The sequence below is a fragment of the Cantharellus anzutake genome (assembly GCF_015039405.1).
Source record: "Cantharellus anzutake strain C23 chromosome Unknown EI90scaffold_10, whole genome shotgun sequence".
Taxonomy (NCBI): domain Eukaryota; kingdom Fungi; phylum Basidiomycota; class Agaricomycetes; order Cantharellales; family Hydnaceae; genus Cantharellus; species Cantharellus anzutake.
In genome coordinates this window covers 981,268-997,850 of record NW_024066960.1, presented here as the reverse complement: position 1 = coordinate 997,850, position 16,583 = coordinate 981,268, and the positions used below count along the sequence as shown (strand labels likewise).

Below are 16,583 nucleotides of genomic sequence, written 5' to 3'. Positions count from 1 at the left end.
ATCGAATTCAACCTTCAGGCCAACCCCGGAAACGGACCGATGGCTTGTGGCATCACGCAGTGGGAAATCCCCGGTAAACTTAATGACCAAGGACAATTCATCAATGGCACCTCTTGAGCACGTTGGCAAGCCGATGTTGCTACGAACGCGTACTAGTGGTGGTAACGTGTCGGGGGTCGGGGCGAGCATCCAATACTGGGAATTTACAATCGAAATGCTGCTGGACTCGGTGCGGTTTGCCCAGGCCTTGTGGTTGTGATTCGTGGGAAGTGATGCTGGCGATTATTGGTCATCAGCATCGCGATTATGCCCCAGGATTCCAGTCAGCGCTCGTTCCTGAAAAGTGTAACCGACGCCTTTATCCTTTGGTCACAGCCACTGATACAACCAGCATCGCCGCGTCTCAAAAGGTCGATCAATGACTGGCGCCACAAGTGTCCTTCGAACGGCTAATCCGGCCCAGTCCCTTTATGTTAACCTTCGAAGTCCGCCTCTTATACAGTGATTGGCAATGGAAAAAAAAAGGGTATTAGAACCTGCTAGCTGTCATCGACATTGTCCCCTCAGTTCTCTTCCTCACCATCAATCTCTACTCTCATGAGGGTCGTCATCAATCCTCTCGGACGCGGCCAAGCGTGCTATGCATGTCGCAAACACAAAATAGTAGGTCCCTCTCGAAAGCTGGTGTCCCAGGCGTTCCGTGATTGACATACAATGGTAGAGGTGTAATGCTGTCAAGCCGGTTTGCAGTAGCTGCGAGCGGGTAGGGCGCGAGTGCCGGTATTCGGAGAGCAAATCCCAAAAATTAGAAGATAGGCTCAACGACCTCGAGCAACGTCTTCACCAAGTGCAATTCCACGCTCAACTGGCATCAAGTTCGAGCACGGTCCCGGCAAGCATGGAAAATTCGCCTTCCATTGTCGAGGACACTGGGCTAGCAGAGTCAGATCCATTGTTGCCCTATTACCCCTCACCTCGCCTCACCTATGAACCACCAGCGATGAGGGCAGTGACTGCTAGCCCTGGGAATCAGCCAACTTACTCGTCAGCGGTGCCGAATTATGCCATGCTCAATGGACTTCAAGCTTGGAATCCTGATGAGGATGTCCCTCCGGGCCTTCGGCAGCAACTGTATGTGTTTGATCATTCACTCACATACCGATGCCACTTCACATTTGACGGTTTAATAATTGCCTTCTGTAAACAGGCTCCAAGTACTCCTCCGTCACAGGTCGGAGTTCTTTTTCTTCATGAATACTCAACGGCTTGAAGAGAGAATAATTCTTCCTCCGGATCACCCAGGTGTGCACATCGTACTCAACCTTTTTCCCTCGCAAGCTTTATATTAACCTATATGCATCAGATTCTCTACACCACTCCCTTCTGAATGCCATCTACCTCGCCGCATGTTCGATCTCACCTGATTTTAAGCCCTTGGAGGACCTCTTTCTTCACCGCACCTTGGAAGCTAACCATGCCTCTATTGCATTTGTTGACCGTCTTGAACACCATCTATGGGCTTGCGTCCTTACTATATGCGTTTACTCTCGAAAAAGCAAAATAGTCTCAGCGCATAACCTCTGCAGCAGTGAGCATTGTCTCGGTGTCATTATGGGTCCGTTCATTGAGCACGATATTCTATCTTGTACCCTCCAGCCACTGTCCACTTTGCAGTTGCGTGTGGACTCAATAGTATCAGCAATCCGGGCCATTACTTCATGCAAAGTAGAGCTTTGGGTGGCCTTTTGGGTCCTGTGGAAGACGCCATTCATCTAGGGGAACGCATTTCTCTCTGGTGGTCAAGTGAGTACGATGTGTTGCGATGGTTACCTTGATGGTGACGGTTCTTCCTATCATATGCTCCAGTTTATGTACTAGACAGGCGGCTAAGCTTGGCGATAGGGCTTCCGTATGCGATATGGGATCACGATCGCCAAGTGAGCAAAAATTATGCGAGATGACTATCGGATTCTGACTTGCCCGCAAGGGTATCACAACGGTTTGGCCGAGATCCCAGGACGAGATCATGGAGGTTCGATTCCAAAAAAGCCTTTCCAAATTACCATCAACTTATATGATCTTTGTAGAATCCTTCACTGGACGCGTGGACAACAGATTCTGTTGCGGAGTTGTTTATTCATGGGACGGAATCTACGAATGTTGCGAACGATTCCCAGCTCGCCCTCCACGCGAAATCCAATGCCCTGATGGAGCAGTGTTTCTGTGTTCTACAATTTAGTGAAAGTGTGTCATCCGATCATCACAGATGAGCTCGAGCAGCCCTTGTTGACGTTTTGTGGACCACGAAGATCACCCCCCGGACGATGCGTTTTATAGGTTGCATTTCTCTGTTTTACAAGCCCTCGAGCGTTTTAACGCAACTCTTCCACCTCTTTCGGATCTCCGTGAGCTCCAACCTGGGGAGCTTGATTCCAAGAAGACTGTTAATACATCTATCGCGCGCGTCCGCGTTACCACCTATACCTCCATTATCATTCTATATCAGATCGAGGCGGACAAGAACGAAGCGGCATATGAGCAATGCATTTTCTTTGCGAACAAGATGGCCATGGAGGCCGACCAAATAGGCGACAAGTCGAAACTGTACTCTCATGCATGTCTCGCTGTAAGTCATTGGTTTTGAGGTTTCTTCTGGAGAGTTTCTCAACACTAATATCGTTCGCAGCCTTCTTACTATAAGGCAGCCGAAATGTGCCTACGTGACATATTTAGGAACGATCCTCCACAGAATGCACATCAAATGCAACGCTTGCATCAGGCCCATCAAAACCTCTCTATCATTTGTAAAAGTCTCTCGCGCATCACATCGTGGCACCCTCACGTCAGTGAGTATTGATCGACACTCAATAATAAAACAATTGCCCGTTCTAAACTGAACCGTCGCTGAATTGCCCATAGATATCTATCTTGAACGCCTTCGTTATATGCATAAAACTCGACAGCTGACCTCCGAACTGCTCCTGAATTTATCTGGGGAGATAATTGGCAAGACACATCACGACGGAGTTTCGACATCGTGAGGTCAGCGGATTATAGCCCCGGAACAGCATTAGCTGTCGGCCGACTTCACATCCCTGTGCACGGATTGATTTTCGCTTTCGTTTTTGCGGACATTGCATGTATATGCCATATTGTAACCCTCTAACTCAACATCTAAATTTCCTTTATAATACAATGTGTATATATACGGGTATTATAACCCTTTAGATTTCGCTCTTCTCTTTGCTTTCTTTGGATCGCCTGGCAAAAGATGTCTCGCCAGCTTCCTTTGCAACTCCATAGCGTTGGAATCTATGTATAACCTGCTTTGGAAGGCCATATATACACTTTTATAGCTAAAAACTTCAAAGGACTGAATCCTGCTGGTGATTTTTCTTGCGCCTGCTTGACCCTAGCTCCCCGCATACCTGCAACCATTTCTTTAGGGCAACTGCCCGTTCGATTTGTTGCTCAGAATTGCAGACCAAAGCTGCTTGTGAACGACTGTCACCATTCTTAATTTTCTTGTCATCATTCTTCTCTACATTTTCGCTGTAAATAACCACGAATACTCAGTTCCCCTAAAGAAAATGAATTACATATCTAGCCCAGATATGTATGAGAAACACATCGATGACGGAGGTACCCAGGCTAAGTCCATTGTCCCAAATGACCGAACGGAAATTTGGCGGAAGCAAGCAGGATTTCACTTCACTGTTAATCCTCCCCTCCCCAATTCCTTTCCCCTAGCTGTGTGTCCTACCCGTATACGACCCAATGACAGCACCGGATGGTGGATCATATGGATCGCTATACGTATTGCCATGAGTTGTTTTGACCATCCTACCTTTCTCATCGTCATCGTGCTCGTCGTGACGGTAATACGTTTCTTTCTCCCCCTCGATCAGCTCATCAGTGTACTTTAATGTCACCGCACTCTGATTCGCATCGTTGCCCCTGATGACGGTAAACCCACTACCGTTAACACCGCGGCTCGTTCCTAGAACGGTGAAGCCTTTACGTTCCGCCTGGTCGAAGTCGTAGTCGAACGCATCGGTATCGTCCCTATCGTGGGCGGCGGCACGGGCGTATATACCACGAGACGAGGCACGACGACGACGGATGATGACGAAGGCAGCGATGGAAGTCAAACAAAGGAGACCGCCCATGACACCCAGAGTGATGAGTAAGGTCGTCCTGGCCGACTTAGAATGATGCTCTTTGTCATTTGGATGACCGGATTCGTTGTCTCCCAATGCACCACCGATAAGACTGGGGCCCGTGCCGTTCAATGAACCGCCACCAGTCGAGATGGCATGTTGTTGAAATAGTTCAAAGGTTTGATTTCCAGTAGAAGGTGCGTTTATCGCGAACACCATTCCTTTCCCGCAGTGTCCGGTTTGACGACAGAAGAACCACAATGGCGCATCTGTCTGAGGCATAATGAATGATATTTGGGGTAGAGTACTGTTTTCAACGGGCATGAAGCCCGAATCGAACCCGGTTGGGGTAAGCCCATCAGGACCGACCGGCCGAGTGCACGGCTGTTCGAACGAGGATTGAGTGAGAGTGTGGTTCTTTGAGGCGAAGGTAACCCGGATTTCATCTCCTGCCGTGGCATTGATGGAAGGAGGGGAGAACGTTAACGAGCCTCCACTACCAACCAAGACATCAATTATCTTAGTTGTGCCGTTGGGATTAGTGTCGAGAGCCTTCTGATGGAAATTGGCAAAGGTGTGTTCGCCCGTTGTATCGGGATTAATAGCAAACACCATTCCCTTAGAGCAATGACCAGTCTGGCGACAGTAAAACCATAGTGGACCGCTTTGGGAAACGTTAAACGATTTTTGGATGGGGGTTGAGCCATTTGCGACAGGGACAAAACCTGTGTCGAAGCTAGTCACATTTTGACCATCGGGCCCAAGCTGGGGTGTGCACGGATTCTCGAAGGTCGATTGTGTGACGGTGTGATTTTTCGACACGAACGTAAAACGGACCTCGTCACCAAGTTGGGCGTTTACAAACGGAGGACTAAATGTAAGTGTGCCATTGGCACCCACAACCACATCGATGATATTCCCGGTAGTGTTGGTGTTGGTTGCGTTGTTTTCCGCGTTTGCCAGAAAATTCTCGAACGTATGATTCCCAGTGGCAGGAGGGTTGATAGCGAAAACCATACCCTTCCGGCAGTGACCCTGTTGCTTGCAGTAAAACCAGAGGGGATCCGTCTAACCATTTTTCCAGACACGAGAGGGTCAGCAAGATGCCCAAATATTCTGAAAAAAAAAAAAAACGAATGCCATACGGTATTGACTGTATAGTTGAAAATAACAGGGCTTTGGCCAGCTGCAATTGGGACGAAGCCCGTGTCCAAACCAACTGGAGTGATACCATCAGTCCCGAGGAGTTTGCTGCAAGGGGAATCGAAGGATGACTGTGTCACTAATGAAGAATCAGTACGGGTTATCTTGGCTGGCGCAGGACATACCGGTGTGATTTTTATTTGAAAATATGAAGTTTACGATGTCGCCTTGCTCGGCTGTCTGGTAAGTGACGATGGCATCGCGTGAATGAGTGCGTCAGTAACATGAGCGCATAGGAGCTACGTACGATATACTGAGGGTAATAGACCAGCTGACCATCTTGGCCTACTTGAACCTATGGAGTCGAAATTAGGATACGCTGGAAAGGACCAGAGCTACCTCTTCTGCTTGCCTCGTGATTCGTAGCGCCCACAAAAGCGAGGCCAGCAAGCGCCAGTGACGCGGACACGAAGCACTTCATGCAGGTAACGTAGAGTGCAGGTAGCGCTCGTGAAGTGACGTCCAAGTGATGGAAAAGGAGGGGAAGATAGTCAAGTACAGCAGATGGGCGAGAAGGGTGCCTGTAACAAGCTGATGAAGACTAGAATTTTGAAGGAGATAAGGATCCGTTGCATGCTGTGCCGTGGCCGTGCTGCTAACGACACATTTGTTTTTTGCACATGCATTCATATTGGCACGGTTCCACACTTTCCTGCGCTTAGAAGCAGCATCTCCGCTGCTAACGTGGCCATGAGATTCCAAATTCTACAATGACGCCACTTTATTTCGACCGAGTCTAGGGGCTTTCTCGAGTTTTTCTTATTGTGCGGGGATGACTCTAAATTGCCAACTCTCAGGCTGCTTGCATTGACCAGCGCAGCGGCAACTGTCTCTTACTGGGACCACCATAATCAATTTGTGGCCCTAGCATCCCCGAAACCGTACGCCAGAGGACCATTGGGGCTGAAATGCTATATCTCCAGCGGTCCGATCGCGCACAGCCCATTCCCCCAGAGGCACTATGATTTCCTCCGGTGCTATCCAATGAAGTGGGCGGCTAAAAGCTTACACTGCTCTTACACTCTGCTGTGCTTTTCCCTAACGCGTTCGTGGTGTTTGCTTTTCCCATCAATATTATATTTAATTCTGCACCTCGTCCCACCCATGGTATGTGGACGAACTGATTACGATTAACGCGTCAGCTTGAACAACAATGCCGAATGGCTATATTCCTAGCTAATTGCTCGGCCGTGGGTCAAATCTGGTAAACGTTTTTCCATCAAATCAGCGTCAGTCCCGAAGCGTAACACACAATATTGTCGGGAAGGGCGCCTTTTTAATTAACTCTTACGGGGCCCCGTATTCAATTTGGGTCTCATGCATAGATCAAGCGGACTCTCCGCTCATTATGTCACCTCCGGAAGCTGTTGCAACCCAGGTTGCCGCAGAAATTCGGAAAGTTCAGAAACAATTAAACACCAGTTTGGCGGATCCGTTGAGGCCTAATAGCCTCGCGAGTGCTGACACCGATGCCCCAACTAGCCCACTATATTCTCGTCTGCGCCATGTTTCTAGTCATAACCAGCATTCATGTTCGGTATCGGGGCCGCAAGAGGGTCGGAGCAGTTTCAGAATCTACAACAACGGGACTCGGTGCTTCCACTGCGAATTTGGGGGACTGTCAATCGTCTCTGGCGTGACTGTGTGCGCCAGCCTGTGGTGAAATTTACGGTGGAGTCTCTCCCGAGCTAGAAAGCCTACTACGTCTCTACTGCCCGTATGCGTCTCACTACCGCCTTCAGAGATGTGAACACGAGGACGCTTGGTAGATGAGTGTACGTGGACATTTGGAGAACAAGTCAACACACTTTGTCAGACAAGAGATGGGTGATTCCCTCAGGATCACCATTCGCACGTTGCGGAACACAGATACGCACCACTTAGCTCCTTCCTTTCTTTCCAGTCTGTCATCACTCCTTGCCTATTGCCCAGTCCCGCTCCCTGAATATCTCCCCAGAAATCACGGCCATCGTCAGCCACGAGTACATCCCAATTGTCCTCTGCTGTGCTGTCGACATGGCGGTCCAATCAATCATATACGTCCTCTTTGCCACCGGTGAGGGTGAGTACGTCGGCGCAGGAGCTGACTTCACGAACCATCAGGTGAAGCGAGATTTGGGCGAAGGATTCGATTCTCCAGATGGTCCATTTGATTTTCCCGTTGCTCCCGAAATTCTACCCGCGTGGGCCCAGGGTTGTATCAGCCGTGCGACTGGTTTTAGGGCACCTAACTGCCAGATGATCGCTCCATTTCTGAGGGTCCTGCCTCATTCGGCTGGTTGCCCCACCGAGTTCACCTCCACTTGCGTTCATTGGTCATTTTGAACCCAAAAATTTCGTCGCACGTTGAGGTTGATATTCAAGCCTGGCACTCGACAGGTACAGAGAGCACCTTTCTCCTACTCCTGGACTTATTCCTCTCGCTTGTGAAATGATGACTCCAAGATTGAGGCGGCGTACCGTGTGACAAAGCACGGATCTATTGGCTATTGTTGGGATCGGGGTGAGGTCGTCAACTGCGTCGAAACGGAGATCAACAAAGTCGGCAAGGAGATAGGTTTCTAGAAGAATCCGGGCGTTTTCTCTGATCTATTTGGTGTGAATACTTTCAATCGACGACTTGCTGGTTTCGCTGCCCGCGAACGAGCCACCCGCGAGCGACTGCGAATGTTGGAGGACACTGAACGTATTCCCGTTTTTCATTCTTCCGTACCAGAAGTTTGCAAAGCAGCACGAGAGTATCGTACACACCGTATGATCATTCTGAATACTATTGCATGTTAGCGCTAGAACCTGGGGGGGGGAGGATGCGAGATTTGGGATTGGCCATTGCTGTCCTGGAGTTGATATCTCGCACACCTTCTGAGAGACATAAGAAATGGAGTCTCGCGGTCCGCTGAGGCTGTCTGCGCAACGTTAGGAGAACGGTTGGAGCGACGGGGGCGTTTTGACTTGGACACGGGTGATCCCCGTTGACCCCTCTCATTTGACTCCCGCTTGGCACTACTTTCCAAGTTCTCCAGACGGCCCTTGAGATCACGAACAGAGAGAAGCACGGTCGTGAGCCCGATCAGTTGTCCCAAGTGCTCCACCTTAATTTTTGCGTCTCTCTCTCTCTTCGAAGTTGCGTAAGACTGAAATCGTGTCTCCTAAGATGCCGATGGCTAAATTCGCAGGACAAGTGGCATTTGGATCGCTGGGCTGGGTTGGAGAATGAGCAAATTGGTCGCAAGACATTGGAGTGGCACTTAGGAAGCAGTGGATGGCCAATAAAACACGCGAGCTAAATACGAGTGGAATGATTATTGGTGTTAACATCGAGTGCCTCGAGGGCCTCCATCACTGGTTGGTTGATGGCATTTTATATTCTGGCCAAAAGATGCAGTGATGAGATGCGTGGCTCATGGAGTTTGGCTGCCTGTCGAATTTCCCGATTTCACAAAAAAAAAAGAGATAAAGCAGCATCTGCTCAACATTCTAGGCCATGGTATCAGGCGCCTCTGCCTTGCGGTGATCCTGAGCATTTGCAAGCGTGTCGCAAACTAGCGGCCGGAAGCTTCCATGCAGTCCTAGTCACGTTTTCATCTTTTCTGTCGTCCTGGCAGAGACAAGTTTGCTCCGATAGCTAACACCACCAGTATTACGACTGGGGTTTGAGGGTGGCAGTTTCTGAGGCTTCTCTGGCATCTCCCTCTGCGCTTTCCTTGAAAACTCCAGATCGTTGATCCCACGCGTGATTCAACTGACTCAGATGCGATCTTCCGACCTGGATTGAGCTTATCCGACTGGAGCACACGATCATCGCCGAGGACGATTTATGTTCTGTGGTGAAGAAATGACTGGCGAAAATTGCGTGATTCTTCCCGATTCCTGATCCAGCTCTCACGACGCTTTTCCAGATGAATTGAGTAGTTATTACGGGCCCCACGAGACGCTGTGATGCCAGACTACCAGTACTAGTATCTACGTGCAGCTCATCATAAGAACATCTATGCGCAGCACTCGACATCGCTTGTCCTTTGCATCTTGTGCCAGGACAGTTCACCTGCTGCAATTTATGCTCCTGCGACCTAGACTCATATTTGGTCTGTGCGATCCCATTTGTTTGAGGCAGCGCTAGATGTACCTCTCAGCCGTCGGTATCATTGCCGGGCATCCAAATCTCCACTGGAATGGCCATTGCTATCAGGGCACTGGACTCCCGCGATCTATTTAACGGGTTGCGGTGTACAGAATAAGAGTCCAGTCGTCGTCAAACTCAGAAGGGGCCCGAGACAGGCGAGATGACATCGTTGTATGGTGCAACTTGTGAAGCATGGTCGAGCAATTGACATAGTAGGATGTTAAGCAAACGCTGTTGCGTGAAGCACTTCTGAATTGAGCTCATTCAGATTGTGGGAGTAGAGACACATACACGGGTACATGGACATCGATTGGACGAAGGAACAACAGAAATCACCAACGGGGAAAACATGCAGAGAAGGAAGAAACCGGGGATGAAGCCGGGTAGCAGAGCGACAACAGAATAAATGACGAAAAGATATGAACCGGCTCTAACCGCGATGTGTACATGGCAACCATCGCCGCTTCATAACGCAATTTGTACGTTCCCGAAAGTCATTGTCACCTTCATCCATAAGTCTGCCACTTATGACACGGGCGCTGGGAGAAATAGCGGTTCGAGCTCGGGACCCGAGACTGAGCATGACTGGTATATTCAGGTGATCAGAGTCCGGAGTGAGTGGCATGATCGATGTGGGTAATGCATATGTTGAGGCGAAGCGAGCAATGCGATCGGGGAAGAACAATCTTGGGTCGGCTACATACCCGGAATGATGCGAATTGAGGACTCTGTGCTTTTGTCATAAGACCAGAAACGAGCCCCATTAATCCCCCCCACCACCCTCTTTCGTCCCCTAAGTAAGCTGGAAGTGCCTGTCCGTCGACGGACGAGCGAGGCAGCGAGTTGCAGGGTGGAAATAGCTGGATGGCTCCGAATGCCCCGGCAACATTGAGATCGTTGTGGCGATCGGTGGGCACCAGCCCATGATGCTTCATGATCTCAATTTGCCGGTCGAAGCGAACCAGCGGACGCCACAGTTGAATCTGCATATTTGAGAGGATCTGTCAGCTGTGTTCTGGCACATCGATTGGGAATTACTTGCGACTGGGTGGATTCTTCGCGCTAGGGTGAGGCGCACTAGAGCGGGCGTCCCAAATGGTCCAGGAGGCAACACAGCCTATGAACAACTAGTGCTAAACGAACTGTAGGGGAGGAATATAGAGTAGGAGGGCGCACGGGATTATTTTGAAGTGGGCGTTTGATGGCACATACACCCATGCACATGGGGTAATGACTTCGGGCTGCAAGTATGAGTCATGTTACAGAATGAAAATAAAGAGGGGGGCAATTCAGTGCGGTGAGAGTTTGTTCATGGAGATGGCGCAAGGAAGAAACGTTACACACCTTTCGCCATATACGATCGACGAAGCCCTGTGTGAGGGCTTCGCCTTCAGAAAACGTAACGTGACTTCCGATCTGTGCGTCCATCGAGCGAACAATGACCGGAGTGGGGCAGTTGGCAGTGTACCGGTAGATTTGGGATCGAGAGCATAGGAGAGAAAATATAATAGGACAAGGATTTGGTTCAGCTGAATATCTCAAGAACTAGATAAGTTAGAAAGATAAGTATATGCTCACTCGAACGTTGATACGATCATAGTCTATGCTGGGGTCAAGGAGGTGTAAGCCATGAGGGCTCATTGGTTCCAGATATTACTAATTGTACGCTGAGAATCGACACAGGGGCAGCGAAGAGAGGTGAAAGGGGCAAAGCAAAGCTAGGCGAAACAGAGACAAGGGAGAAAGAGGATCTAATGTTGCTATCTCTCCACTTCGTAGCAGATTATAACCATTCCTCCGGCCATATTCAACTCACTCCGAGTTGATTCACATAGCCAATTTTTGAAGACGTTATCGGCAAATCATTCTCCATACATTAATGATGATTTTTCACTGGCAGCAGCGACCAAACCGGTCAGTTGCTCTCCCGACCAAGGGATCGCTCTTGCATGCGACTCCCACGCGACATCAAAACAGAACGCCTCACTAACATGCACTTCCTGAAAGGGTCTCGAATTTATGTAATTTATCGTTCCTCACATATTCATCATACTCGTATATAACGGGATTTTCATTTCATTCATGCCGTGGAACACACCTGCCATTTTGCGTTTCCCCGTTTTCTTCGAGCCGTGACAAAGGATCGTTGTTACTATATGTGTGAACTCTGTCCACACTGAAGGAAGGTGAACGCTTTGGTGAGAATACTCGAATGTACGGGCCCGGTCGACGAGCTGAGTAGGTCAATTGTTTGATACTTTTATGTATCGCGTAAACTAGGCTTTTACCACAGCACCCGCACGTCCACGAGTTCATGACCATGCGAGATCCTATAATAGTGTGTCGCTGGTCCGCTTTTGTCTAAATTTTCTTGGCCTTCCCGTGGTTTGGTATCCAAGCTAGGAGGCGTAGCACGCTCTCTTTTAGTCTAACGTTCCCATTCCCAGGTGCCTTGCGGACGGGCCTTTTGGTTATTCTGTCGCTGCCTCCGTAGTCATGTGCCCTGGCCCCACCCCAACGCCTCACTGGGACGTAATCTATTATTGAAAAGGGCTGCATGACCGACGGCTGAAACAGCAGGCACAGAACTGTGCTGGCCCAGTACGTTCATATCTACTGTCCCGGATTCGCTATTTGCAGGCGCAGATCATGATTGGTTACGGAACTAAGTAATATCCCAGTAGTTGAGTACCACTGCACGAGCAAGGACAGATGCGAGGATTTAGCCAGTTCCGCAGTAATATATCTTCATATCGTTAAGTGCATAGTTGAGTCTTCACCCATCCATCTTGTCTCTAGGTATGAAATGTATCGTGCCTCTGGCCTATTATTTGTACTTACATTGCCTTGGTTCTCGCTGAATGTGGAAGCCCCAGTAGGATCGAATAGTCCACGGAGATGCCACTAGGCCGGATTTTATGTCCAGCGCGAGCTTCCGCCAGGAAGATCATCTGTGTTGATGATCATTATTATAAACTCTTAGTCAGGCAAGCCGGGCCCTGCCTTCGATCAGTTCGATCATCAAATCTCATTTCTCCCTTTCTGCACTTAGTTTCCTGCTGAAATTCGATATTCAAGGGAGTGCGAGCCTGTGAGGAACGTGCCCACGTCGCACTCATACCACCTGGGCATGACCAGCGTGGTTAAGCACGGCAGTGGTGACGGCACCCAAGTTTACGGCACGGCTGTTGTCGCCATTGCTCTCACTTGTTGGCCCTCCACGACGCCATTCAGGTAGAAAAATTTGCCCGAATTCAGCCTCAGATGTGTTACAGGGGGAGTTGGTCCATCCTTGGAACCATTCCATCTGATATTCGCCTAGTTTTCGCATTGTTCATGCGTATGCTGCATTCAGAATGCCGATGGACCGCCCCCCATATTGAAATGAAACTATCGCTGATGCATTATATAACGAGGAGTCGCGTTTCCTTATGCATAAGTATGAGAATGACTTCCATCCATCAGAATAGTGTCATTTTGGGAGCCTGTGGCCAGGGATGTGCTAGCCATCCGAACGTGGAAGGTAATGTTTCGAATTGATAGCATCAGATCTCATCAAGGTGAACGGAGAACTTGTGATAACCTTCATAGGGAAGGTGGGAACGGAGATCGCTGGTAGAGCTCTTTGTCTTAACGTAAAGAGAGGAATAAATGATTTCCCTCCCAATAGGAAGCGGTTCTGGTGTCTCACTGGGTAGCAATAACAGAACGTGTTTTGTTATCAAAGAAGCCGACAGGATCCGCTGGTGCTCTTGGTTGATTGCCAGTGGGGCGGTGAATAAAAGATTCATCGATGAGCCCTGAATTATTATGAACATCGCTAGCCCAGACCTCCGGTCTCTACCATCGCCACTACCACTGGGTCTTACACTGTGACCTACATTGTTTCACTGTCATGCCGAACTGCAGAATAATAGCAAATCGGAAGGAAATTATGCATGGTGTTTGTTCTGACAATGCTCCGCATAAACCGGACATGTACCTATGCCCAAACGGCGGCGCGTCCACGATCAGCATCACTGGGAGACTTGTCAAGAAAGATATAAACGTGGCCAACGATGCGAGTAGGTTACGGCCTGAAGGAGAAGGTCAAGTGGCATGATATCAGACCGTCCAAAGGGAGGCCGCAAACACGTACACCCTCCAAAACGAGTTGATGCGGTCCATGTCTCCCATCAGTAACACCAAACGGCTATCCGTCATCGGCGACTACAGGAAAGAACATTGAGCACAGTACGGTCACTTAGCGTTGGCTACCAAGACCTATGAAGCACTCTAAAAGTAACGTGTACGCGTCCAGTGACGGACAATGCTAACGATCCGCAGATATGAAGCCTCCCCAGAGCGTGCCCCGGTGTCCATTCCCGTATTCCTAACGGTATGAAGAATGACAGCCACAGCACAACGAAATTTCACGACAGCGGAGCATGGTAACGATCCGTTTGATCAGTGCTAAGAGGGTATTCGAGGCATCATCATTAATCGATTGCACAGAACGGGTTTCCTGGAGTGGAAAAGTCATCCAGGAGAGTCCTTGATTCCTTACAGGTCCAAGCGTCCCTGAGCCATCCTTTATAACTTCGGGAGAATGGCATGGGGTGGGGTGTGGCAGCGAAGTGAAATCCCGGTTAATATGATGAGAGTGTGAACGTGCTAGGTCAGGAGATGGGCAGCTGGATGAAAGGTTTCGGGAGTGGGTGAAACTGGTTCTGGAAGGCATTTGGATGGAAGCTAAGGACAGTGACACGATAGGGTCGTTGTTGGAATATCAACGCTCATCGACAACAGCCGAGCTGCAGCGTGGATTGGGGAGTCTTTATTTTAACTTAATATCGTCGTGACTAACAACGACTATACCTTTTTGTTTCAGAGTCGCGGTACCACGCGCTCCCAATTTACTTTGTCTTATATCGCTAGTTGTCACAGACAATCGCTTTAAGCGATATTGGCTCCAGTTGTATAAGTTACGCTGGACGCCGTAATTTTTCTCCCTCCCTCAGTTCTCTATTTCGAGACTGAGGTGATACCATTTCTTTCCTATCTGTGTTTGCGCATAACTCATTGTATTTTCATGTTATAGTTACGCGCGATAGGTAAACATCTTAATACTAGTTCTCTATTTCGAGACTGAGTTACGCGCGATAGCTCCTATTTCATTAGGTTGTGATCCCAGCCATGGCCACCTCAAACGATAGTTCTAAGAATATTTACAACATCGAGAAATTAAAGAACGATGGTCGTAACTATCGAATGTGGTCTATTCGCTGCCGCATGATTCTCGTCGACAGAGCACTCTGGGAATTTGTCGATCCCAGTTCCAAAACCTCCGACAAACCTTCCTCATCTTCCTCTTCCTCATCTTCCTCCTCATCGTCCTCTAGCTCTTCTGGCAAAGCGGCTGCTACTTCCCCTGATCCTGCTGTTGTCGAATGGGATAAGAAAAACAGCAACGCCCTTACCCAGATTGCACTCACCATTGAAGACACCCCTCTATCTATGATTGAAGGGAAAGACTCCGCTAAAGAAGCCTGGGTTGCCCTGTCGAAACGTTACAATGGAGTCGGTGCACAAGATGCAGCTAGAGTGATGACTCAACTTCATCATTACCAACTAGACGATTCCAAACCTCTTGAGCCTCAGCTGATCGAGATGCGGGGACTTCGCGACCGACTGACTAGTCTTGGCAATACTTATACTGACGCCAAGTTTGCTATGATAGTGTCCGAAGCACTACCAGAGTCGTATGATACCCTTAAAACGATAACGTTGGCGGATCTCGACGATGCATCCACGATTGCCTGTGACAAACTCATCGCTCAGATTCTCCAAGAAGAGAAACGGAAATCCAAACCTAGGTCGTCTACCGCTCTAATTGCCAAATCTGGAAAGGTTGCTAGCAAAGAGTCAGATAAGTCGGACGGGAAGAAATCTAAAAAGACTAAAGATCGCCCACGTTGTACAAACACTAACTGTAAATGGAGGTTGGGACACACCTTCAAACAGTGTTGGGCGGAAGGTGGTGGATCTGAAGGCCAACGGCCGGCAAAGTCGAGTGATAAACAAGCCGTGAAGGATAAGAAGAAGGACGCCAAGATCGACCTTTTTCTGGTAGAAGAACAGGTGGCGGTTGCAGGGAGCGATCGTGCACGGATGACTGAATGGGTTATAGACTCTGGGGCGTCATCACATATCTGCGCTAATCGCAATTGGTTCTCTTCATACTCACCTTTACATCCTCCTCGTCCTGTCTACCTCGGCGACAAACGTGCCCTTTTTGCCACTGGTCAGGGCCAGATCGAAGTCATCCTCCACAATGGGACCGAAGATCGTTGCGTCATCATCACTAACGTTCTCTATTGTCCGAAAATCGGTACTAACCTTCTCTCCGTGGCACGCTTGACCTCAGTTGGGATACAAGTTCATTTCTCCGTCCACAGTTGCCGGATCCTCAATCCAAACGACGAAATACTCGGCATTGCCAAGACTTCTGGTGGCCTTTATAGGCTACCTTGTATCGTAACCGGTTTAGATTGTGCGTACATCAGTAGAGATGTCGAGGACGGGAATGTCGAAGCCGCGCTGGTTGCTCGAACAACCACAGCGACAGCGTCTCTTGATGTTTGGCATGCCCGACTCGGACACATCTCGACGCAGTTGATTCTGAAGATGGTCCGGAGTGGAATGGCCAGGGGAATGGAAGTGATCGGGGATGGGAAGGGAAGTTCTACCTACTGTGAAGAGTGTGAAGCGTCAGGCCATACACGTTCCCCCATTCCAAAGTCGACACTTACCCGTTCTGACGAAGTTCTTGGACGCGTTTTTTCAGACGTATGTGAGGTACAGACCGTGACACGCGAAGGGTATCGATACTTCATCACGTTCGTTGACGACCACTCGCGATATCTCACTGTCTACCCTATCAAGAAGAAGAGCGACGCCCTCGAGAAGTTCAAGGAGTTCCTGGCTCAAGCTGAACGTCAATGCGGGAAAAAGCTGAAAATCTTACGTACCGATGGTGGTGGTGAGTACTTCTCTAACGACTTCACCCAATACCTCAAAGACATCGGCATCGTCCACGAGAAAACCAATCCCCACAC

The 16,583-nt window shown here is 49.2% G+C and overlaps 5 protein-coding genes across 5 annotated transcripts; 2 read left to right on the top strand and 3 right to left on the bottom strand.

Annotated features, from left to right (window-relative positions):
• Positions 1 to 82: 82 nt before the first annotated feature.
• On the top strand, positions 83 to 2,808 carry EI90DRAFT_3013986 (uncharacterized protein; the record flags this gene model as incomplete). The annotated part of the gene is made up of 12 exons (XM_039056722.1): positions 83 to 229; positions 297 to 410; positions 568 to 663; positions 722 to 1,131; positions 1,208 to 1,302; positions 1,364 to 1,615; positions 1,657 to 1,803; positions 1,867 to 1,937; positions 1,988 to 2,032; positions 2,088 to 2,244; positions 2,361 to 2,626; positions 2,734 to 2,808. The coding sequence occupies 12 exons, from the start codon at positions 83 to 85 to the stop codon at positions 2,806 to 2,808; spliced, it is 1,875 nt and encodes a 624-aa protein (XP_038919698.1).
• Positions 2,809 to 3,746: 938 nt separating this feature from the next.
• On the bottom strand, positions 3,747 to 5,784 carry EI90DRAFT_3119365 (uncharacterized protein; the record flags this gene model as incomplete). Its single annotated transcript, XM_039063208.1, has 5 exons — positions 3,747 to 5,228; positions 5,306 to 5,442; positions 5,489 to 5,543; positions 5,611 to 5,658; positions 5,737 to 5,784. The coding sequence occupies 5 exons, from the start codon at positions 5,782 to 5,784 to the stop codon at positions 3,747 to 3,749; spliced, it is 1,770 nt and encodes a 589-aa protein (XP_038919697.1).
• A 1,233-nt stretch (positions 5,785 to 7,017) lies between these two features.
• Positions 7,018 to 7,884, top strand: EI90DRAFT_3044642 (uncharacterized protein). The gene has a single exon (XM_039059349.1). The coding sequence runs from the start codon at positions 7,380 to 7,382 to the stop codon at positions 7,686 to 7,688; it is 309 nt and encodes a 102-aa protein (XP_038919696.1). The 5' UTR covers positions 7,018 to 7,379; the 3' UTR covers positions 7,689 to 7,884.
• A 26-nt stretch (positions 7,885 to 7,910) lies between these two features.
• Positions 7,911 to 8,933, bottom strand: EI90DRAFT_103420 (uncharacterized protein). The gene is made up of 4 exons (XM_039051427.1): positions 8,838 to 8,933; positions 8,621 to 8,781; positions 8,456 to 8,564; positions 7,911 to 8,392 (listed from the first exon to the last, which is right to left on the bottom strand). Exons 2-4 carry the CDS (start codon positions 8,679 to 8,681, stop codon positions 8,134 to 8,136), a joined length of 429 nt encoding a protein of 142 aa, XP_038919695.1. The 5' UTR covers positions 8,682 to 8,781; positions 8,838 to 8,933; the 3' UTR covers positions 7,911 to 8,133.
• Positions 8,934 to 11,748: 2,815 nt separating this feature from the next.
• Positions 11,749 to 12,817, bottom strand: EI90DRAFT_3287336 (uncharacterized protein; the record flags this gene model as incomplete). The annotated part of the gene is made up of 4 exons (XM_039067049.1): positions 11,749 to 12,079; positions 12,104 to 12,232; positions 12,328 to 12,437; positions 12,608 to 12,817. The coding sequence occupies 4 exons, from the start codon at positions 12,815 to 12,817 to the stop codon at positions 11,848 to 11,850; spliced, it is 681 nt and encodes a 226-aa protein (XP_038919694.1). The 3' UTR covers positions 11,749 to 11,847.
• Positions 12,818 to 16,583: the final 3,766 nt, after the last annotated feature.

Coding starts and splice junctions, on each gene's coding strand:
- EI90DRAFT_3044642 (XM_039059349.1), top strand. CDS start 7,380: ATGGCGGTCCAATCAATCATATACGTCCTCTTTGCCACCGGTGAGGGT.
- EI90DRAFT_103420 (XM_039051427.1), bottom strand. CDS start 8,681: ATGTTAACACCAATAATCATTCCACTCGTATTTAGCTCGCGTGTTTTA. Junction 8,565..8,620: donor TGTTTTATTGGCCATCCACT/GCTTCCTAAGTG, acceptor TCTCCAACCCAG/CCCAGCGATCCAAATGCCAC. Junction 8,393..8,455: donor AGAGAGACGCAAAAATTAAG/GTGGAGCACTTG, acceptor CGTGATCTCAAG/GGCCGTCTGGAGAACTTGGA.